This window comes from Sceloporus undulatus, chromosome 3 (assembly GCF_019175285.1).
Source record: "Sceloporus undulatus isolate JIND9_A2432 ecotype Alabama chromosome 3, SceUnd_v1.1, whole genome shotgun sequence".
NCBI classification, from domain to species: Eukaryota; Metazoa; Chordata; class Lepidosauria; order Squamata; family Phrynosomatidae; genus Sceloporus; species Sceloporus undulatus.
Genome location: NC_056524.1, coordinates 189,789,424 through 189,813,213, shown reverse-complemented (window position 1 = coordinate 189,813,213; position 23,790 = coordinate 189,789,424). Strand labels below are relative to the sequence as shown.

The 23,790-nt window shown below is 38.4% G+C and overlaps 1 protein-coding gene across 4 annotated transcripts in view; it reads left to right on the top strand.

Moving 5' to 3' along the window:
- Positions 1 to 23,790, top strand: part of DOCK1 (dedicator of cytokinesis 1) — a 511,572-nt gene that overhangs the window by 430,531 nt on the left and 57,251 nt on the right. For all 4 annotated transcript variants that reach the window (XM_042460991.1, XM_042460990.1, XM_042460988.1 and 1 more), the window contains 3 exons: positions 1,301 to 1,341; positions 2,346 to 2,436; positions 11,514 to 11,633. In XM_042460991.1, the coding sequence (XP_042316925.1) occupies positions 1,301 to 1,341; positions 2,346 to 2,436; positions 11,514 to 11,633 (252 nt within the window). The remainder of the gene's footprint in view (positions 1 to 1,300; positions 1,342 to 2,345; positions 2,437 to 11,513; positions 11,634 to 23,790) is intronic.

The window sequence follows — 23,790 nt, the reverse complement described above, 5'->3', positions numbered from 1 at the left end:
TGGCAGCATCAACATTAGGAGGAGGATGAAAGAGGGCTGAACAAATGCAACGTTGGGTTCTAGCATCATGTTTGGGATAAACAATACAGTAACGATTGAGCTTTACACTCTCAGGGCCCTCCTCGATGTGCATCAAGATACTAACTAGGAAGTAACAGAGCACAACAGAAAGGCCCAACACACATCAGGAGTGCCCAGTGCAAATCAAAAGTGGTCAATACACATTGGAGCACTCTTGTCAGTGACTGGATGCTCATCTTCACAATTCACTAACAGGGCTTTGTTGGTGCTCTTGCAATGTATTTATGGATATGAGAGAGTGAGGGTGGCATAATGATCTGGGGGTTGGAATATGACTTGGGACACCAAGGTCTGAATCCTCACTCAGTCATGTAAACCTTCAGGGAGTCCTAGGGCAGGTTGCACTCTCAGCCTTTGAGGAAAACAAAGGCAACCCCCTCTGAACAAATATTGACATGAAATCCCCATGATGGTGTCACCATAAGTTGGAAACAAGTTGAAAGCACACCACAACAACAAAGTTAAAACTATACTATACTATGATGTAGGATCTTCACATTTGTTTTCAACTTTTGTTCACTTTAATATTTTTCTGTGGAGAAAAAAAGCCTGACAACTCTTGCTAAGCGTTGTGTTCAGGTGTATTTGCATGAAGTCCCACATTGGTGCCAGTGAGGATTCCTTCCCATTGCAGACATCTTCAGAAGAGGGATTATCTTCAAGATTGCATCAGGATAAAAGAAAGAGAAAGTTCTTTTCCATTTCTGCCACAGTCTCATAATTATCATCCCTTTTTCCCCAATGCTATTTGCATTTAGAACAAAACAAAACTGTGCTTTAGATGCAAAGGCACATTTAACTTCCTATCTATCTTGGCCCTAAAGCATATTGTTAAAGCTTTAGGTTTCAAGAATGGATGATTTATTACTAATAGTACTTTGAAAATTTAAATTATTTTTTTAGTATATTGCAAAGTTTTGTATATTACAAAACCGGGAAGAGTTAATGAAGTATGACTTGCAAATGCCCTATCCTGGAGATTCTGAATCTTTGCAATGAGATATAAAAATACTGTTTGTCAGTTCCATGGTTCATAGTTAAAAGAGAGTATGTGTTCTCCTTCCAGAAGCAGACTCCATATTGCAATTTTAGGGCCAACCTTATGTGGCTGTGAATTTATAATGTAACATAATAAATACATGTTACATACATAAATATAAGTTCTACTGAGAAATCAAGTTTGGTAAAGCAGCCTTCTGTTTCTTCTTTTTCCCCCCAGAATTTCTACAAAGAGATTGAAAGAGAAGAAATGTATATAAGGTATGTCGCTGTAATGTTTGTTAAGCATTTGGCTATTTACACATAAATGTGGTTCAGGAACTGTGCTAATGAAAGGAGGACATGCTGTCTGAGCCCAAAGATGATAGGATGGCTCATAAGTGCATTTTCCTTCCATCCTTCCTTCCTTCCTTCCTTTCATTTTCATGCTGCCTTAGTTTTTTCGTGCACTGAACTCATTTGTTCCCTGAATATGGGGAATGGGCTTTTAATTACTTGATAGCTCTCTACAGTCAAAACAATTCTCATGAATCTACAGTATTTTTATTATCATTATATATTTATTGTCACTGTCCCTGTGGCCTTCTCCAGTGATTATCAAAATTTGTATCCCTAGGATTCATAAATAATTATCAAAAGGTTTTTTTAATAAAATAAAATCTGATGATGTACCTTTGAGTAAACTTTCAACAAGATACAAGCTATAGAACATGTGCAAGCTCCTGTCTGCTATCTGAAGTTTTTATTTTAGACAGTTACATGCCAAGAGAACTCTTGGTGATGATTTCACAGCTTTTTGAGGAGACTAGAGCCTTTTACACATTAAGTGAAATTTTAAAAAATTGAATGCCAGAGATAGTGTTGGTAGGATTGCTATCAGCAGCACAAGTGGGGGGGAGGAAGTGTAAACGTTCCCATTGTTGTGATTTTGCTAAGAATCCACATTGCTATACCCTATCACAATTATTTTCTTTCTTTCTTTCTTTTAATATGGTGCCTTTCTCCCAGAGTAGGACCCAAGGCAGTTCATTGCAGGAAACCAATCAAAACCACTGATGTTGCAGCCTTATAACATTCACTAATAAATTGCTGTTTGTTGCTGTCTTCCTTTGCATGCTGTGTGTTGAACAGTTGGATTCAATAAAGCATGTGCTAAAAAATGCATACACATTATTCTATTAGAGCACTGTGATCCAACTGCTAAAGTCTTCAAATAAGATTATTTTGTGACATCTTTAAGAATTAATTTTATTTTATCTCTGTAGGTATTTGTACAAGCTTTGTGACCTGCACAAAGAATGTGATAACTACACTGAAGCAGCCTACACATTACTCCTACATGCAAAACTTCTTAAGGTATAATACTTCAAATGTACTTAGTCTTTAAGCATTTCTGTGGCAATGCTTAAGTCTTTCTCAGTGTAAAACATCCAATTATTCAATACACTGAATGATTTTTTAAAAAAAGGAAGCTATGATTTAGAACTGTTACCATATTTTGCCAAAGTCAAATCTCAAGGTAAATTGCCTAGGGTCACCCAGTCAGTTTCCATGACCAAGCAGGGATTCAAACCTTTATCTCCCAGTGTCCTAGTCCAGCAATCAAATCTCTACACCACACTGACTCAATAATGAAAGAATAGCTCATTTAAAAGCACAGGATGAAAAAAGTTTAGATGAAAGGCTATAACCTAAGAATCAGTTCACTGAATCAGAGCAAAGGCTTATCTAGTCCAGCATTCTTTTTTGACAGTGACAAACTAGATGCCTATGGGGACCTTATGGGTACAACATCTAATCCCCTTTTAAAATGGGCGAAGGCTGAGATCCTAGTGGCACAGTGTCTATATTTATGCCAACAATTGCACCAAGAACAAAACAATGGCAGCCGTGGCAAGGAAAGGAAGAAAAAGTTGCCTGCAGAATAGTGGCTTGGAGTCAGCTGATTTCCTCTCTTTTTGTGGCTGCTTTGTTCTCTTTGGGCATGAGTGGAGAGAACAGAATTACTTTCATAGTGCTCTATTACGTTATTATGTTCCATATAGAATCCTATCCCAAGCTGGTAGCTGTCAGTGCATCTTGTGATAGAGGATTTCAGAGTTTAACTGTATTAAATGGGAAGAAGAGAAAGAAGAGAATTACTTTTTGTCTTTTCTCAGTCTTTTGGTATTATGAAAAGGAGAAAAATTGTCCTAGCCTCATTCTCTCCCAGAATATATACATGATTTTATATGCCTCTATATGTCCCTCCCTAGTGTGCATCTCTCTTAGATGAATTGCAACAGTCCCTAGATCAGTCATGTTCCTCTTTTCTTTTCCTTCTATAGGGCTAAAATATCCCAATATTCCAAATGTATTTCTATCATAGATGTACATTATGACACTGGTAATTCTGGTTTATTTCATAAGGATTCTCAGTGGAATTTGTCTTATTCACATGTACTGCGTACTAGGTCAATGTTTGCTTATCCGTATCCATGATTCTATATCCCAAACCCACATAACTCAAATATCTTTTTCCTGCTCATTCATTGCCAACTCATATCCCATCACTTATTTCCATAGTGGGTACTTTAACTTACTCACATGGAACTACGGCCTGTTACAGACTGCCAAAATAAAGCTGCTTCAGGTCTCTTTGGAGGTATGCTATTTAAATGATGCATGGGTCCTAATAGTCCGGAGGTCGCGCCAAAGCCACACTCCATTCCTAAGCACTGGAGTCCAGCTTTGGTGCAGCTTCCAGATTCTTAGGATGCATGCATCATTTAAACAGCATACCTTCAAAGAGACCCAAAGCAGCTTTATTTTGGCAGTCTGAAACAGGCCTACATGTCCTATTTGATGCTCAGTTCCCCAGTTCAGTGAAATCCATCTCTAGCTCTACATTTTCCAGTTTTGTTTTAACCATACTGAATAATTTGAGAGGATTAAAAAAAAAATTCCATCACTAATGGTCTAAAATCTGAACATTTGTAACAGCCTGTGGGTGTCTGCTACAAAATGATGGAAAATGTCACCTCAGACTAGAGAAAAAAGTGGCACATCTCCTTTTATTCAAAAATTACCGAATCCCAAATTGCTAAACTGCCAGTAGGAAAGAGTCCTATGTGCTTTTCAAAAAGAGATGATTTAGATGTCTGTTTTAGTCTTGCAATTTATCTTCCCAACATCTCACATTTGTTTTACAGTTCTGTGATTCAAATTATCCATCAGCTGAGTGTCTGTAAATGTGTATGTATGGAGATTAGTTAATTTATTGCTTAATATCTACTTGGAGCTAAGACAACATTATAAATTACTAGTACATACTGTTGGTATTTCATATTATGGCACATAATACTAGATGAGAAAGATTTAAAAATATTAGAAGAAGTATGAAGTTATTTGATTGGACAAAAGAATAAAAAATAGTGCATCCACCAAAGTTCAAAAATCCTTTTCCTGGGAATTCTGCTAGCTCCTAAAAAATGGTTGTGGACGGGGCTTATGCACCCTGAGACATATGGCTCCACGTGTCTCTTCTACCCTGGTTTGGACTACAAACTTGCAGACACAGAATAATAATAATAATAATAATAATTATTATTATTATTATTATTATTATTATTATTATTATTATTATTATTATTATTATTATTATATCCCGCTTCTCTACAAAATGCAATCGAGGCGGCTTACAAGATTAAAATATACAGTCCGAACCCTCAACCCACCCACCCTTAAAATACAATTAAATAATGTAGAATTTAAAACATAAAACATACTTAAAAACAATACGATAACTGTGGTGAAGTCAGCAGTTAGATGTTCTTTCTGATAGCCAGAGAACTATTCAGGAAAGGCCTACCGGAAGAGATCCGTCTTTATAGCTCTTTTAAAGCTGTTCAGAGTGGTAATATGGTGGATCTTTTCTGGCAGGCCATTCCACTGCTTGAATGCTTCAAAACTTTACTGAACTTTCCAAAATAAACAGGAAAAATGCCCAACACCCAAACATAAACACAGTCTCGGTCGACCTTCCATTCCTTCACAGAGACTCCTCCCCAAACTCTTCTCTCGGCCCAAAGCACTTCTCCAAAATCTCCAGCTTGGACTTGTCTCGCTCTGCTGGCTCCAGACCCTGTTTCCAAAGCTCTCCTTTAGGGTCTCACCACTCCCCTTCCAAAGTTTCTCCATCCTTTCTCCGCCATTCCCCTTCCTGGGGATATCTAAAGTTCCCCTCTTTTTTAGGGTTCCGAGGTTTTACCTCTATATGAGGTCCCACTCTGAGCAGCCCGTGTCTTCCTTGAGGAGTCACAGGGTGACCTTCTCTCCGGGGGCTTCTCGTCACCTTTTGTAGCCCTTCTCTGACCATCTCCCTGCATCCGGTTCTTCTGCATCTTCCCCTCCTCCATGCATTCTCCTCTCCCTCACCTTTTATACCTCTCCCCAAGGGTCTCGCCCCCTCACCTTCTCTTTCCCCTGGGTCCTCCTTTCTCTCTGGTTGTATCTCTGCCCGACCAACCCTCCCTTCGCCTTTCCCTCCCTCACTACATAACCACCCCACCAAGAGGGTTGGAGGTCGAGACAAAGTCCAGTCAGCCTGGCGAGAAAAAAAATCAGTGTTAGAATGTAACAGCACTTGTCGGTGCTGTATCGTAAAGGCATATGGCTGAAGCTGCATGTACCAATGGGTTAACCCACATGGAGGTCAGCCATATCAAGGGTGCATGATCAGTAACTAACACAAAAGGAGCAACCCACAAATAGTATCGGAGCGCCGTGACCACCCATTTGATTGCTAAGGCTTCTCTCTCAATGGCCGCATAACGCTGTTTGGCTGGTTTTAGTTTCTTACTAAGACATAAAATAGATGCTCCCCAGCCCCCCAAACCTGAGTGAGTTCCACCCATTCTCACCTCCGAGGCATCTGTCTGTAATATGAAGGTCTTTGAAACATCTGGAGCCTGGAGAATGGGGTAGCTATACAAGTAAGATTTACATTTTTCAAATGCTTCATGTTCTTTATGTCCCATGTCTTCATGTCCCACTGCACTCTCCGAGGGTTACCCTTTTTGGTCAAGTTAGTCAGAGGGTTGGCTATGTGGCATCTGAGTTTTATCTGCCAATATCCTTTTGTTAAGTCAGTTGAAGATAAGAACTTAGCCTGTCCCAACCTTTCCAAAAGGTTGACCGCTCCTGGCATGGGGTAGGCATCAAATTTTGAGATCTTATTTAACTTCTGAAAGTCTATACAAAACCTCGGTGACCCATCTGGCTTGCTCAAAAAATCATGTTTTCTGCGCGCGCGCACACACACACACACAAAACCTACATGCACTTCTTGCAGTGAATAAGTCCCAATCTGCAAAAATTCTTATCCTCATCAATATTTCCCAACACTCAGGAAACCCATTTTCAAATATTCTTTCCATCCCTAAAGATATCAGCTAGTAATGGAAAATATCTTCCAAAGGTAATGGCGTCCTGTCTGAAGTTCCTAAATTCTGATTACAGGAAAAGCTTTACAGATGACAAGGAGAAAGACAGATCAGTGGTATGTGAAAATGCTGAAACAGGACAAAGTATTGTGAACAGGATTATGTCAAGATGGTTGTGACTCCACTACCTTCCTTTAGTATAATTAAGTGACAGTATTGTTTTGAATAAGGTTCTAATACGGTGTATTACAGTGTAACTCTGCTGCTGGATTTGACATGACATAGCAAAGTAGTATATACTATTAAGTCCAGTATTAGTCCAGAGGCGCCTTTTGTGCTTACAATTTTTTTCTGTTGGCATCACTATGGCATACAATTCGTTCTCAGTGTATGTTCATTTAATCCTGTCAGTTTTAGTGCATATTTTTTATGGAATTTAAGTGATCATATCCTGTGGATGGGTTATGTATCATTTTAGTCTTCAAGCAGCCATGTTAAAAAAAAGACTAATACTGTTCAAAGTTGGTGTTGTCCAGTGTTGTTCATAATGTGATACAATATCTAGGTTACACCAACAATCCTGGTGTACACTGGTATGTATAATCTACGTTATGTTGAGTTATGAAACAGAAACACCATTGCAGGATGGAGGCAGGGATTATTGCATTCTAAATCGCTGCCTAATTGCTGGCTGCCATCAGCCCGAGTCCAAGCCAGGTCCCAGCCGCATGCCTCCAGCACTTTTTTGAAGTCAGAAACTTTCTGGTTTCCAAAAAGTGCTGGTGGAACACGTTTGGGACCAGGGTGATGTGGGTGGTGATTAGGTGGCGATTTAGCTGGTGATAATCCCCACCTCCATCCCGTGTCCCGGCTGCAGCCCAGGAGGCTTGAGAAGTTCATGCAGTAAGCTCCTATGTGTGAATGCCCTTTTGTTTAATTCACTTTGAAAGTAGTTGATTTGAACCCTAGTATCTTTTTTTATTTTGACAGTTCGAGGGGGAAATATTTTGGAAAGAGTTTAAAAAGTATGATACAGAACAAAGCAATGGTGCCTTTAAAAAAAGAGGAATAAATGGCAATCAGACTCTGTCAAAGGGAAAGAAATGTAAATGTAAGGGCAGAAGAGGTGTAGAGCATATTTGTAAGACCTGTGCAAAGATATTTTCTGCTTTATATATTCATCTTTCCAGAAATTGATTATTAAGTCTTTTATATGAAAAGGAAAATGTCAATGACATTCAGGTGACACTTAAAGGATAAAGCTGTCATAGAAAAGATTTTATTAAAAGTGTGTTTTCTAAAATAAAATAAAAAATCTTAATTAGAGGTACCTTGTGCAGAGAAAGCCATTGTTAATTTATGCTGCCTAAATAAGTCTTGCTGAATTCAGTGGGATTTACCCTCTTCCACAAAATCCAGGAACTCAAAGGGACATTCAGACTAAGGGTTGGAATTCTATAGGACAAGAAAAAGAACATGTTACAAGATCAAGAAGAAATAAGAAGACATTGGATGCAATACACAAAAGACATATAAAACAAATGAAAAAATGAATGATGTAGATGGACCGCAAATTTTAAAAAGTGAGGCAGTAGTTGCAGTAAGGGAAATTGGGAAAAATACATAACCAGGAACAGATGATTTTCCAATTGCACTGCTGTAGTGTATACAGATAAAATCAACTCTAGTGCTCACTAATATATGACAGCAAATATGGAAAACAAAATAGTGGCCAACAGACTGGAAATGATCAATATACATACCCATTGACAAAAAAGGAGACACAAAAGATTACAATAGGATCAAAGCATTAATCTCCCATAACAGCAAAATTATGCTTAAAACCTTGCAGCATATATACTCCGGTCATACACGAATAGAGAAATTCCAGAGGTACAAGTGGGATTCAGGAAAAGAAGAGAAACTAGGAACCACATTGCAAACATATGATGGCTAATAGAGCGTACAAAGGGGTTCTAGAAAAAAATCACCACGTGCTTCATAGATTACAACAAAACATTTGACTACATAGATCACAAAAAGCTATAGATGGCTCTTAAGGTCATGAGACTGCCACCACATCTGATAGTCCTGATGATAAATCTGTATTCAGAAAAAGAGGCTACTGTTAGAACAGTTCTCAATTGGCAAGGGGGTCAGGTAAGGCTGCATTCTATTAGTTTACTTGTTCAACCTGTATGCATAAAATATTGTACGCAGAGCAGGCTCAGACTCAGATTAAGGAAGAATGAAGATAGGAGGAAGGAACAGCAATAATCTAAGATATGTTGATGACACCAGACCAACAGGGAAAACATCATAGGCTTGAAACAATTATTAAGGAAGGCCAAAGATGAAAGTTCAACGACAGATTAACTGCTGAACATAAAGAAAACAAAAATAATGACCACAGAAGAAATGTATAAATTCAACCTAGACAATGAGAACATTGAAATAGTAAAAGAGTTCCCATACCTAAGATCAAATATTGATCAGAATGGAGACTTCAGTCAAGGAATCAAAAGAAGCTAGGAATGGGAAGAACAACTATGAAAGAACTAGACAAAATCCTAAAGAGTAAAGATGCACAACTGAACACTAATGTTAGAACTGTCCAATCTTATTCCCCATCACCATGTTTGGATGCAAAAGCTGGATAGTGAAGAAAGCAGATAGGAACAGTATCAACTTATTTGAGATGTAGTGCTGGAGAACAGTGTTGAGGATAGCCAAAAAGACATACGAATACTGTAGGTCCTTAAACATATCATGTCTGAAACTGATATGCTTTGGCCACATCATGAGAGCACACGGCTCACTAGAAAAGACAATAATGCTAGTAAAAGTAGAGGGAAGTAGAAAGAGATGCCAGATGGATAGACTCAATCAGAAAGGTCACAGGCATGGATTTGCAGGAACTAAGCAGAGCAGTGGAAGACAGGGGGTCTTGGAAATGTCTCATCTACAGGGTTGCCCTGTGCCCTGTTTTTAACTCAAGGACAATTAACAACAACAACCATGTATGAGACTTGACTAATTGAATGTGCATTCACTTAGATTTCTGTTCCATGTACTTCCATATCTTTAGGACTGCTTTGTAAGCTATGCTATCACAAGAGCTGTACAGGTTGAGTTTCCCGTACCCAGAATTCCAAAATCCAAAATACTCCAAATCCAAAATTGTCCACATGGGTGGATGAGATAGTGATGGCTTTATTTTCTGATGGTACAGTGTACACAAACTTTGGTTCATGCACCATTTAAAAAATAGGTTGTATAAAATTACCTTCAGGCTATGTGTATAAGGTATTTATAAAACATAAATGAATTTGATCTTTAGACTTTGGTCCCATCTCCAAGACATCTCATTATGTATATGCAAATATTACAAATTCAAATAAATAAATAAAATACACTTCTGTACTTGGAATTGTTTTTTAGCTGCATGTTGTGGAATAGCAGGCAATGAAATAAAAGTCACCTTTTTTTTTGTATTCTAGATCTGAATTATAAGTAAGATATCTTTTACTGTTACTCCAAGGGGAGTAATTGGAAGGAAAGACATGTCACAGTTTAACATATATCAGTATATTTCATACGCGAAACATTTGAATAAATTGTGTATTTCTTTTGTACTTTGTTTCTCTCCTTATAAATGGTTGGATTTAATTGAGGCTATTGCATAGTACTGCTATCTTACGCAGAAACATCAGGTTTATAATGATTGTACTACGGTCCTATAAAATTTCAGAATCAAGATAAGTTTCTTAATTTGCTGCAGTTAATTACTTGAATGTAGATAACCTGGAAAAATAACGTCTTTAACCATGCTGAAAGTAAGACTTAATTAAAAAGTCTTGTAAGAAAAACAGCACTAGCTCTGCCTTATAAATCAGCCAGACTTCTCAATTTTGAAATATTTAGTAAAGTTTTATTCTAGAGCTGATTTTATTATACAGAAAAAAACATGATTTGACTTTTTGAAGGGAATTTCAATACAGATCACTTCTTGAAATGTTTACTAAAACATTGGGGTTTCTTTACAAGCTGCAGAATTGGGCAGATGTGCTGTGGGGAGAGAGAACTCCTACATACACACACAGATGCACACTGTCACTTTCCAGGTGACCCAGAAGTGACCAGGGGTCTTTTCACACCATGAAATTGTAGCATTATGATTCGCCTTTAACTACCATGGTAAACTCCAGTGGAATCCAGGGGTTCATAGTTTGCTGGGGCATTAGAGCTTTTTGGCTGAGAATTCTAAATATCACTCCCTAAACTGCAAATCCCAGGATGCCATCATAGTTAATTGCCAAGGCAATTAAAGTAGAACCATCACACTAAAAACACTTCCGGGTTTCTTTTAACTGTAGTCAGATGAGTTTTACCTATTTAGTTTTGAGGATCAGTTCCGAGGGGCGAAAACTCTATATTTTAGTGTGATCTGTAGCACTTTAAGGCAAATTGAGAAAATGTTGCCCTTTCTCTAATGTAAATATTTGGAGATGTGAGAACTTTTTGGTATGGGGGTGGGTCCAAACACAAACAAGGGACTACAATCACTTCCTGCAGGACACACTTTCCCAATCCCTGCTGTAGTCCATCAACCTCTTTTCTCTCCCTTCCAGTTTAGTCCTTAGTTGTCCTATTTAATCCTATTGATGTCACTCAGTGCTGCTAGCTCTTTTACAATGCAAATGACTACACAAAACTACAGTGCAAGGTCATTTTAATGGAAAGAGCACCTGCTCTAATAAGTGACCTAGTATCCACTCAGTTGTGCTCAGACTGAACATGCTGAATGTTCTAAGTATCAAACTAATTTTTGCAAATGTAGATTATAAATCCAGGGCATGATGGTGTCAGCACTGATGTCATATCCCCCACTCTTCAAAAGAACCAACCACAAATCCATCCCATGGGCTTATTTAAAAATAGGGCAACGTTAAAGGTACATTCATCACATTTTATTCCCTTCATTTTCTTCACTGTTTGCATTTAATTTAGTGGTCAGAAGAACCATGTGCAGCACACCTTACTCAGCGGGATGGATACCAAGCAGCTACACAAGGACAGCTAAAAGATCAGCTCTATCAAGAAATTATCCATTATTTCGACAAGGGCAAGGTAAATTTTTAAAAGCATGTTAGGTCACTTTTATAGCAAAGATGGAAGCTACAAACGTGCCGAATGACAAAGAAATAATTTATCAAGTGACCTTCTATAAGCTTTCATTTTGCACTGTTGGGAGGTTTATGTGAACAGGCTGGAGCGGAGAGCCATAAAGAAGAAAAAGGTGACAGTCATGGTGGTGGGAGCAAGTGATGATGATAATGGTGGTGGTGACAATGACAACAACAGTATGGATATAAAGTTTAATTGAACAGATCAAATATCAGTGTTGAATTTGCAAAGAAATAAAATCAAGACATGTTGTTCTGAAGCAAAGGAAGTTGTAGTTTTCCAATTGGACTCCAGTTTTCATCAACCGCAGCCAACCTGACCAACAATTTCTGGGGGGGCCACAAATCCCCTTCTTCCCCCATTCCAAAGGGATGAACTGATGGTTAAAAATATGGAGAGTATTGGGAAATTAAAAAGAGGTGGGTGGCATGATCAGTTTGTAGGGCTAACCCTTTGAAATTAGGCATGGGTTCTTTGGCAATCACAACATTCTTCAGGATAGTCTTTCTCATTTAAATTCAGCATTTGTTGGAAACATTTAAAATACCTACAGGAATGTATTCATGGTAGGACTTTGAGGAATTTGTTTTGGTTGCATTCAGGGACTCTCCTTCCCAAATGCATCAGGATTGGTATGCTGCATTTTGAAGCCAGTTAAATAATGCACATCGTTTCTGATCAAGAAATCACAATTTATGATGAACAGGATCAGCTCAACTCACCTTTGCTCAAAGTCTTTCCCACAACAACATCTCTATGGTGAAAGGGCCCCAAAATATACCTTAATCCAGACAGTAGTGGTTGCAATCTGTCCTTGGCAGAGAATCAGTTTTCTGCTAGGGATTCTATTACTTGCTGTCACAATCCACAAAAGAAAAGATTCACCTTCAAGGGCAGAGAGAGATCTCTTCTACCAAGCCAAGGTACGTTTCATTGCTCATAGGGGGTAGGGGTTGCTGGTAAATTAGGATGAAAATCTTTGCTTATGCCATTCTGACATGTAAGAACTACTTTTGAAAGGGTTTTGCAAATTTTTGATGATTTTTTTTTGCACTTGGGGACTTTTTTGTGAAAAAAATTGTCCAAAAAGCAATGTTTTTGTGAAGAAAACACTGTACTTTGTACAAAATATATTGCTTTCTACACTCACAAAAAAGTTTACACCATGTTTAGAACACACAAAAAAGTCCTAGTATATAGAACAGATCATGATATTTTTTTGACTGGGTTTCCATATGTGTAGAGAGACAATAGAAAAAGTTCCTTTCTCATAAACCATTTTTACCTCCCTATTGAGGAAAAAGAGGACAAACTGTATGCACAGGGATCTTTTTCTTTGGGGAGAGGAACACCGAAAAAGCCTTCTGGTATGAATAGGAGGTTGATTTCCTTTCTCTTAATTAACATACTTTCATTTGAGGCCTCACTAACAAGAATGCTTGTGTCTCATTGTGTGTGTTGTTTGTCTTCATGTCATTTCCAATTTATGATGAGAACCCTAAGGCAAAACCTATCATGGGGTTCCTGGCAAGTTTCTTCAGAGGGGCTTTGCTATTGCCACCCTCTCAGAATGAGAGACTGTGACTTGGCCAAGGTCACCCATTGGGTTTACATAGCTCATTCAGGATTTGAACCCTACTCTTCAGAGTCATAAGGCCAGAGCAGGAAAAAGAAGCTCGATCCTGCTTTTCCAAAAGAGAGTCAAACCTGCATTGCCTTCAGCCCACTCTCAAAGCATACCAAATACCCATGGGCAAACCACATGCCATGGTGTCAAGCTGCACCACTGGCTAATTTTTTGTGTTGCCTCATCACCATGCATACACACCATCACACGAACACACCACCTGTTACCCCAAGTACCTCCTATGTCCACCTAGATGCCATCCCATTGCATGACCACCCCATTGATTGGCTGCACAGTTGCACATGCAATGCTCCACCAGTACAGGACCTCAGTGCATTGGTGTGCGAGAGATACATTGATAAAGGACAATCATACAGCCCCCTACTACACCCCCCCTTCACCCCTCTTCACTATCTGTTTTGTGTATGGTGCGATTACATCCATTGGATTTGTCGCACTTTCACTTATTTGCTTTGCTGCAGCCTCACACTAGCACTGGGCTGTTTATATACAATGATGCACATTTTCTGGGCCAAGCCAGAGTATCCCAGCTGCTTTTTGCTCCAGCTTTATCCCCAGAGCATGGCTTCATTTCGGTTTCCAGCTGCTTCTGAGGCGTGCTTCGTCTAAACCCTCCGCTTTCAAATCAGCTGGAAACCACTTTACTTTGCTGTTTCACTCCTCGATACAACTCTCAAACCTCTACATTACACTGGCTCACACTGCTAATATTTATTATTCTTATGTTCTCCATACATACAAAATATGCATGTATAGTGATTGTAAGATTGAAGCTAGTTTGAATGCAGTGTATGTTCACCTGGATTCCTTTCTTGATTAATCAGCTTGGGAAAGGTATATTAATGGCTAGAGAGTAATCAGTGGAATGGTGGGCATGAGGTAGGGTCCCTTTCTTAGCTGTGAACATCACTGGATGATCTTGGCAATTTATCATCCAAGGTTGTGATGATAGCATGGAATAAGCAACACGACTCCCGTTTTCCTCATGTTTGCTGGCCACCCTAAAGTTCTTTAGGCTTTGGGGCATTATTATTTATCATCTTTTTATCCTGCTTTTTCTCTGAAGCAGAACTGAACAACTTCTAGTCCTGCAGACATTGAACTGACATCATCCCACAGCAGTGGCTATGATGCTGTGGTTTTGCCCATCCATGATTTAGGCCTCAGAAGAAATGCAAGATAAAAATTTGGTATTTATCACCAGTGAGTTTTAAAAAATAATAATAATAGTTGGGAGTATTGGAAGAGAGATGTCCTGGGACAGACTGAAGGGAGGGAAAACAGATATGCAAGATACATTTTTAAGCAATGAAACAAACAGGATTACAGATTATGGAAAATATTTTACAGCATCTTTGCTTTTAATGTCTTCAGTTGTTTATGGGGGAAACAACTGCTGTACCCTTGTTATTTTAAATATTGACTTGTGCATTTCTGCTATAGCGTGGCACTAATGAGCTGTTTTTGAACAGCAGGCAAAATACCTGTTTACAATGCTTCAACCTGTGCAGAGTTCTACAAAATGAGGAATTCACAGTTTGCAAAGATACTGTTTTTTGTAAAACAATCTGGTTTTGATTTTAGCACCAATTGTGTGTATTATTCTAGTCATAAATGGAAAAGGAGAAGTAAATGTCTGCTTGTTTAAGAACTGCTGAATGTTTGCTTTATCTCTCTTTTTCTTGCATTTTGGAAAGATCAGCAGAATCTGTACTGTTCTTAACTGTGTTGTCAGCATCCAAGGAACAATTTTCAGAGCACTCCCTATTGTTTATGTGTTCCTGATTTTTTTTTCTGGTTGAAAATACAAGCTATTGCTTATGCTTTACTCTTTCTTCTAACACTATGGGCAAATTGATTCCATAACTGGGCATATTGGCAGGGACAGGAAACAACCACATTTACTAAAAGACACATGGAATGTTAAAAACAGACCATTTCCTATTGAAGTTCTGGGTTTTCAGTTATATATCAAGGGGAAAAGATTTATAAGCCCCTTTTTTTCACCTCTAGAAAAGGGCCCCCTAAGCAGCATAGAACTAGAAACATAACAAAACAAAATTCAGCACAATATTAAAAATAGTCTCCCTGGCAAGAGTCACAACTAGTCAGCAAAATAAAAGCCATCAGTAGATTTCATACTGTAATTTGAGGGGCTCCATTGCTCTGTTTGGCCTAAGTCTAATTTCTAGCACCAACCACAATACACCCATGGATTCAATAGGATTGATATAAATATTCATTAATTGATTGAGTGGCTTTACTCTGTTTAGGACTAGCAATTGGATAAAGGTTTCTGTTCTGGGAGCTCTTTCCACAAGAAAGATGAGCAGAGAGAAGAAATCCACAAGATTGTGAATGAAAATGACTATCTTATTCTTCATATACTTTCCTTTCAACCAGCCTAGAGTACTGTGGCTTTGTTCTAGGATGGCATTTGGTGTTAAGGCCCTTCCAAAGCACTGTACAGGAGCTATTGCCTGAGCTTTTAAAAACTGATATAAATCATCAGATTAAATGATGTCTGATCCTCATCTGATTAAATTGCTCACTGCTTTTGTTGCATAGTAGGACCTTGTAAGCCATCAGCATGAGACTGAGGAGCAGTAGATAATAGACTTTCGATGATAGACTTCTGGAATTGGCCACTGTTGGTCCTGATTCTTACTCTTATTGGCTATGTTTTATACTATATTGGAAGCTCTGTACAAAATATTTCATGATTTAAGGTCCAGTTTAAATGGTCTTATTTATTCTCACCTGCCACTTTTGAAAAGTATATATCATTTTCAAAGCTATCTAACCTTTTGTCCTACACAAAATGACCCTTTGGTTCATTCTGTTTCTTCATGCCATTTTTACTGTCATTTTCCCTCAAGTATTCACTCTTCCTTGCTATCATCTTTTTGCAATTTTGTAATCTTTTTCTCCTCTTCTTCCTGACTAGAAGATTGCTTTGCTTTATCCGCATTTGCAAGCGGATGAAATCTTTTAGTTTTTAGTAAAACTCTTAATTCATGGATATCAGTGAATCTGTATTGTCTAATGACCAGCAAAAATACAAAGAAACAGAACACTTGCAAGGGAAATATATATTTTAAAATGTACTTCTAAAATGTGTTTTAGAATTCTTTATAAAGTTCTGGCAGGCAATGGAGTCCCAGCTTGTATTTCTTTTTAATTAAATGCAACAATGCCATAGCATGCTTCAAGGGCTAGGCTTTTTGTAAACACTGATATACATTCTGAGCAAGCTAATTGACAAACTTTGACAGTACCAATTAGAATATTCATCTTAGAGATAAATGAAAACTTTCTGAGTGAGTAAAATGATTCCCAGGCTGGGTAAAAAAAACCTCACCATTGAATATATCCCTCAGAAGCAAAGAATGCAATCTCATATGGATATGTTTTTTAATGAAATTTATTTTAGTTCATGTGCCTTTAATACATACTAGGTTATGAACCTTTGAGAGGACTGGAAAACTAATATCTTTATTGAGCAGATTAAGGAAAAACTTAATATACAGTAATTTAGTGATGAAGGGCAAAAAAAAAAAAAGAGTAGAGTGTAAGAGATTGCTGAGTTTTGTTCAGGATTTGATCAGTTTTGCTTTCTTTTCATGCATGATGGATATCTGTGTGTTCAGTTTGCTACAATGTTACATCTTAAATTTATTCTTGATTGATGTTTTGCCATTGAATCCCTCATTTTATTGAACTGTCAGATAATAATGCAACCTATAGTCTATTATCCCTTGTTGACACTTAAAATTAAATGTACTGATTAACTGGATTGTGTTGGTAAGTGTGAAATAATTTTCCTTTCACATTTACACTCCCCTTGCCCAGTGCACAGTGCACAATCCTTTATTTTCTCCAACTTTTTGCATTCCCATTATCCACACCATTAATCAAGCTAAATGATTTTGGTCCATTCAGGAATCTGTGCCAAAAATGTTGTGTTTCCCTCCAATTGTTACATGTCATTGTCTGATTAAAAAATGAAAATGCAATCCCAGACAGTAAATTGTACACAGTGGGCCCACAAGGGCTTGGTTCCAAGACCTCTTGTGAATAACAAAATCCATGGATACACAAGTCTCATTAAATACAATGACAAAGTAAAATGATGTCCTTTATATAATAGCATACAAATTCATTTGCAATGGAGATTCTTCAGGCATCAAGAAATGTTCAGTCTAATGGTTCTTCACCTTGGGTCCCTAAATATTGATAGACTGCAACATCCATAATTCCCAGACAACATAGCCAGTTGTTAGTGGTAAATATAATTATAGTATACATCTGGGGATCCAAGGTTGGAACATTGGCTTTAGGCTTCCTCTTCTTTTCTAAAAAAAATGGAGAGGATTTATTCACTTTCTTGGAGCCCATCTTCTGTCTGCAAGGCAATGGATTTGGAGAGGGTTTTTCAGAAAATAAGAACGGCATGAGATGAGTTAAGCATCACTTCTGACAAACTGATTCATTCCCTACACTTACTTCCTCTGTGCTTCAACTGGCATTACTCAGCAAGCATGGAGTCTGTTTTCTGCACAATATGAGTTCTAGTTTATACTGCTTCTTTATCTGGTGAACCAGTTCTTTCAGTATTACTTGTTCCATATTGTGAAATGACATTTTCTTGGAAAGATTATGTGCACCTACAATGCAGAATGTTCTGCTAGTTAATAAACTGTACATATTCATGTAAGTACTTCTACACATTTATTTTTAATACTGACATTACAGAACTCTGCATATCGTTTCCTCTTTTATTGTTGTATTTATCATTTTGGTTTAATCTTATAAGATAACCTTGTTATCTTTTATGATGAAATGTAGTTTTCTAAATAATTTTAATAAATAATAATAAATAATTTAAGTGTTTCTCCTTTTCCCAAAGACTTATATTAGAAGTCTGGTGTATTTTCGCAGACTTCAGCCAATGAGTTCTTTTACTGTAGAGAATTCAAAAGTAATTAACCTTCAGTTTGCAGTACCTGCTTAAAATGCTGGACCAGCATGAAGCTTTAGTTACCCTCTAAATGGATTATATAGGAACCAAGTAGGTGAAGAATGAAATCATAACAGGAGGCAATTAGTAGAGCAGTGTAACATTAAACTGGATATAAGTATCTTTGCCAAGAAATAAGAGAGATATAATGGATGATATGTGTCTCCTAACAAAATTCAAACCTGAGAGATCTGTCAACATAGTATTTTGCAGGGGGTGGGGGGGGGGGGGGGGGGGGGGGATATATATTTAAAGTAACAAAGTACCTTTTCATACACGCTAAGGTTTATGAGTTTTCAGTAGAAGAAATATTTGTGGAAATATGTATAAAGATTTGATAGAATGTTAGTTAGCTTCTACAGCTCATAATGACAGAGAAGATAAAGTCAATCTCAATTTCTAAGGAGGGAGAGGAGAAAAACAGTAAGGAAATACGAGGAATTACAATTTCTTATTTCTGATATTAGCACCAGGTGATCCAGGAAATCTAACCAGACATCTGTGACATACCCTTTTAGTCTGGGAAGATAGATTTGCAAATCTTCCACCCTGATAGGGATAGCATGAGAAAGGTAAATTAGGCCTGTATTTTTGAAAACTGACTTGCTAAGAGTGCTCTTCACTCTGTATTGCACTGTGTTGATTAGAAAGCTGAAGAGATCCTCTAATCATCAGCAGAAGTACGTCTTGTACTTTACTGGTAATTGCAAGGAAGATAACTTGTCTACCCATATTAATACTATTATTTCCAACTAAATAAACAATGCAGGGTGAGGAGAATTAGATTAAATGATAATGATATTGCTTCATATGCACATAATATGAACTGGCTTAGATTCAGGTTGGCTTGTTAGTTCTCTTGAAAATGATGGGAGCAGGGGGAAATATTTGAAGAAAATGAATGAAAACAGGGAAGATAACTGAAATGTGAAAAGGGTAAAAGAATTAGCTTACCATAATGAAAAGAAGCTGTGGAGAAAGTAGAACAATGTTTTCCTGGGAACACAATGGATATTAACTCCTAACAAATGTTCACCAGTTATTAGAGAGATCAAATACTCTTAGCCTGTTGCAAATTGGAATTTTTCCTCAAAGCAAATTGTAACTTTAAGGACATGAGATATCATCTTTTGGTCTTTCTTAGGTGGTGTATGTTCTTTTAAATCAGGTGGGTAACTAGTGAGGGGAAGGCTCTGAGGCCACATTGGTCCCCTAGGAGACATTGGAGTGACATCCTCCCTCTGCTCTCACCTCAATAAACAAACATACAAATTTAAACTTTATTTTGCCTTCAAATGGCTGCTAGAAAGGGAGGACTTTTTAAAGAACAGGGAATGAGTACAGTATAAGTCACTTCTTGTTTGCTTCTTAGTTTTTAAAAAGAAGCTTCTCTGGGCTCTAAATTGGTGTATTCCCCCCTCCATATGGTGTAAATGTCTTCCACAGCCCTTAGAGGTCATTTGAGGGTTCAAAAATGGGGTGGAGGGAAAAATGTGTCTTGGCCCCTGCAGGCTCCACACCCTCTAGACTTCATTTTGGGGCATTTAGGAGCAAAAGGGGTTATTGCAAATATATGCAGAGGGTTTTTTTAACCCTTTGAAACTACAAAAACAGCTCCAGGATCTGCATACAGCCCATGCCCTGCCCTTTGCCCACCTCTTCTCTAAATCAGTATCCTAAAGTTTAGTACCTAAACTAAGGTATCCCAGGGTATAATTTTAACCTAGCATTATGGTGGGCAGGATGTCAATATCACTGTAACTGTTCCAATATTATTGAAACAGACATTTTATTTCTACTGAAGAGAACTCATTGTAAAGCCTATGATACAGAACATCTATATTTCCTTTTGAAGATTGTTTAATGTGAATCTTAAAATTATATTTGCTGTGGTATAAACACGGTCTCCCTCTTTCAGATTTGGACCCCTTCCCATAAAAGACAGCTGCTGTAACTGTGCTTCAGACTAATCTTAAGCCTCATATTTTTAGCTAAAGGAAGACATTTTCCTCTTCAGTATCGCAAGATTCATTAACTTGTGCCTTACCCAAGTGGATTTCCCCCCATGGATTAAAAACATATATCACATAAAATGCTATAAACTGGCTGTCTCTTCTCACTACAGCAGATTGCTCTAGATGACTCCCTGTGTCCTATGTAAAGCTGGAAAAAATTCCAAACCAGGAAACCTGAGAAGCAGCAGATTGAACATTGTTGACTTTCAACTATATTGACCATTTTCAGTTATCTGAGGCTCTAGTGACAATCACACCACTTTCAATGTATTTGCTGTTGTAGATGGAGAGACGCTTTCAGAGGTTTTCATAGGGCTTTAGAAGCATTTTAAAACAGTATTAAAGATGAGTGATAAAACATCTTTCCAACGCTGCAGCTTTATGTTTTATATTGCACACTATGCACATCCTCTAGGACAAACAAGAACTGCACGGGTGTCTCACATACCCTCCGATTACCTTGATTTGTCATTTCTGATTATCCCACTTTTTAAGCTGCTTTTAAAATGTCCCATTTTCTTCTCGCTTCCTCTCACTTTTCCCCTTTGTCCTACATTTACTTCAACTGCTACATACTGAGTTCAAACCACAAAAGGAGTTTGCACTCAATGCAGCAGGGAGAGAGGAAACGAGGGGGCAAAATATTGCCCTACCTAGTAGGCTCAGGCAAAAGCAAACGGCTGCAGCCTCTTCAAGCTTGTGTTTTGTTTTGTTTTTTCCATGAATGACTCTTGTGATCTTAACCACATTCTGATATTGCTTGGCCACACATGCCCCATTTTTCATCTGTGAAATATTGGAGGCTATGCTCCCATCCAGGCAACATGTATGGATATTCCATACTGTTTCACATACTCTGCAGTTCTTTTTGTCTTACAGAAGGGATGGGTGGTTTTTGTGGATTTGGGAATGAACTTTTGCCTAATGATCCTGCAGAGATTACTAAATTTTGTACTGAAACTTGCCTACCCATAGCAGCAAAGAAACTCACACATTTCCTTTTAAAAGCAAGACACCTATGAGACCAAGACATTTTCAGAACAGTCACACTGGATTTCTGGGAGGCTTCTAGGAGGACAGTTGAGTTGGAAATAATGAGAGAGGTAAGGGCCCAACCTTGTGCCCCTTATTGTTAAGGAAAATGTATATTTTTCTGCCTCTGCTCCACTGTGGATTTTTTTGGCGCTGTTGATAGTTGATGGGGGCACAAAATCAGATGGGGGTGCATAGGGCCCTTGAATTGTATGTTGCTGCAAAAAAAAAAAAAAAGAGACAAATCTCTGAACTTATTACGTGTCACATAGTGAAATGTATAGAAATTATCTATGCAAATTATTACGTGTCACATAGTGAAATGTATAGAAATCATCTATGCAAAAAATATCCTTTAAATATAAATGGTTGCTTAAGAAAATACCAGTGGGCAATGCCAAAAATATGAAAACTTGTAGGTTGCAGTTATGTTCTTTAAAATGAAAAACAAAATGATCTGTATTATCTGTTATGACAAAAAGTGATTATAATCTTTCTAATAGATGCCTAATGGTAGCATGTGGAAACAAGATTCATATTACTGGCAAATGACTTCTTTAAATATGCTATTAGCCCTGTTTTAGTATTTTGAATGAGACAATACATTTTTCTCTTGCAACAATTTTGTTTTATTTTCACTTAGTTCTTTGACTTAGTTCTCTGAAGTGGCAGTTGGTGGCTAGTTGCTCTCATTGATGGACTTCTTCTATTCTTAGATTAGCCTAGAAACTATGATATAACGACTCTTTGCTGTTCTGAAAGAATACTCAAGGGGTTTGTTGCTTCTTTCAGTTCCATGTTGCTGCAGCCTATTGTTCTGGTAATGTACTTTGTGCATTGCAGGGATGACAACTTTGGGCACAAATAACACAGCAGGAGATGTGTGACTGAATCCCTGTTGAATGTGTGTGTGTTGCAGTTTTTTTAAAAAACATGGCAAATGCAGCCATGGTGGAAACAAATTGAAATTGGATCAATTTGTTTCCACCATGGCTGCATTTGCCATGTTGCTATGGGGAAGCAAAAGGGGGGCAAGAATTCCACCCACCAAATAATACTTCCCTTCAGTCCCCAGATTTCCATGACACATTCTTGGTAATGCTAGAAATTAGGGGACAGCACTTGCCCAATCCACACAGTCAACCTCCCTGTAGCCGGATACTTGAGGAATGAGCATTTTCTACTGTGAGTAGAATGAGAAAGGCAAAATTCAAGTGGCCATCAATGGGAATGATTGAAAATAACTCAACTTTGTACTAGTGGAGTTGCTCCTATCTGATTCTAGGGGTGTACATATGAGGAAGGGGAGAGGCAAAATTAGGGCTTTGCTCCCCCCCCCTCAATAAAATATACCTTTAACTAGAAGTAAGTCATAGAATCATAGGCCCAGTACAGACCACAGAAAAGGGGCGGTCCACAGCCGCCCCTTTCCGCGGAGGATTGGGGCCAGCGCAACCATACTGGCAGCACGGAGGCCCCAATCCGGCACTTTTACAGACCACAGAGAAGTGGCAAAATGCCGCTTCCCCATGGCCTGGAAATGTGTGTGCTTGGGGCTTTATGCCCCTGGACACCCCGGGAGTCAGAGCCATGGGAGAAAGGGGCCACTCAACTCCTTTCTCCATGGTGTCGTTCCTGCAGCCATTTGGTGGCTGTGGGAATGAGGTGCACGCCCAGAAGGAGCTCCATTTCAGAGCTCCTTTTCACGCTGCAGCCAGGCCGCCATAATAATAATAATAATAATAATAATAAATTTTATTTATATACCGCTTTTCCAAAAAGATCAAAGCGGTTTACATGGAGTTTAAAACTAATTACAAAACACATCATAAAATCGATAAAACCAAGAGCACTAAATACAATATACAATCTAAAAACAATCATTCAATCAATCAATCGGGTGAGGTAGAGAGTCAATGGGATCAGAGTACACGACTTCATTTTCCAGGGGGGAAGGCTTGACAGAAGAGGAAGGTTTTAAGCCTCTTTTTAAATGTTTCCAGGGGGGTGATAAGGCAGAGCTCGTTGGGAAGACTATTCCAGATTTGTGGGGCCACTACTGAGAAGGCCATCTGGGAAGTAATAACATATTTAGAAGGTGGAATTTCCAACAAGTTCTTCCCAGTTGTTCTGAGTGTGCGGGGCGGATTCTATGGGGAGATGCAGTCCCTCAAGTAACTTGGGCCCAAGCCATGTAGGGCTTTATAGGCCATAAGCGTCCTGGGGCAGTGCGAAGACATCACATACACGCCATGCCATTTGGACACAGCACATGCGTGGCATCATAATGGCAGTGCCCTGTGCCGCTGGCACGCATTAAGGTTAGGAAGCATGTACATGGTGTGCACTTCCTAACCCTAATACCGGTGCTCATACGCTGCTTGT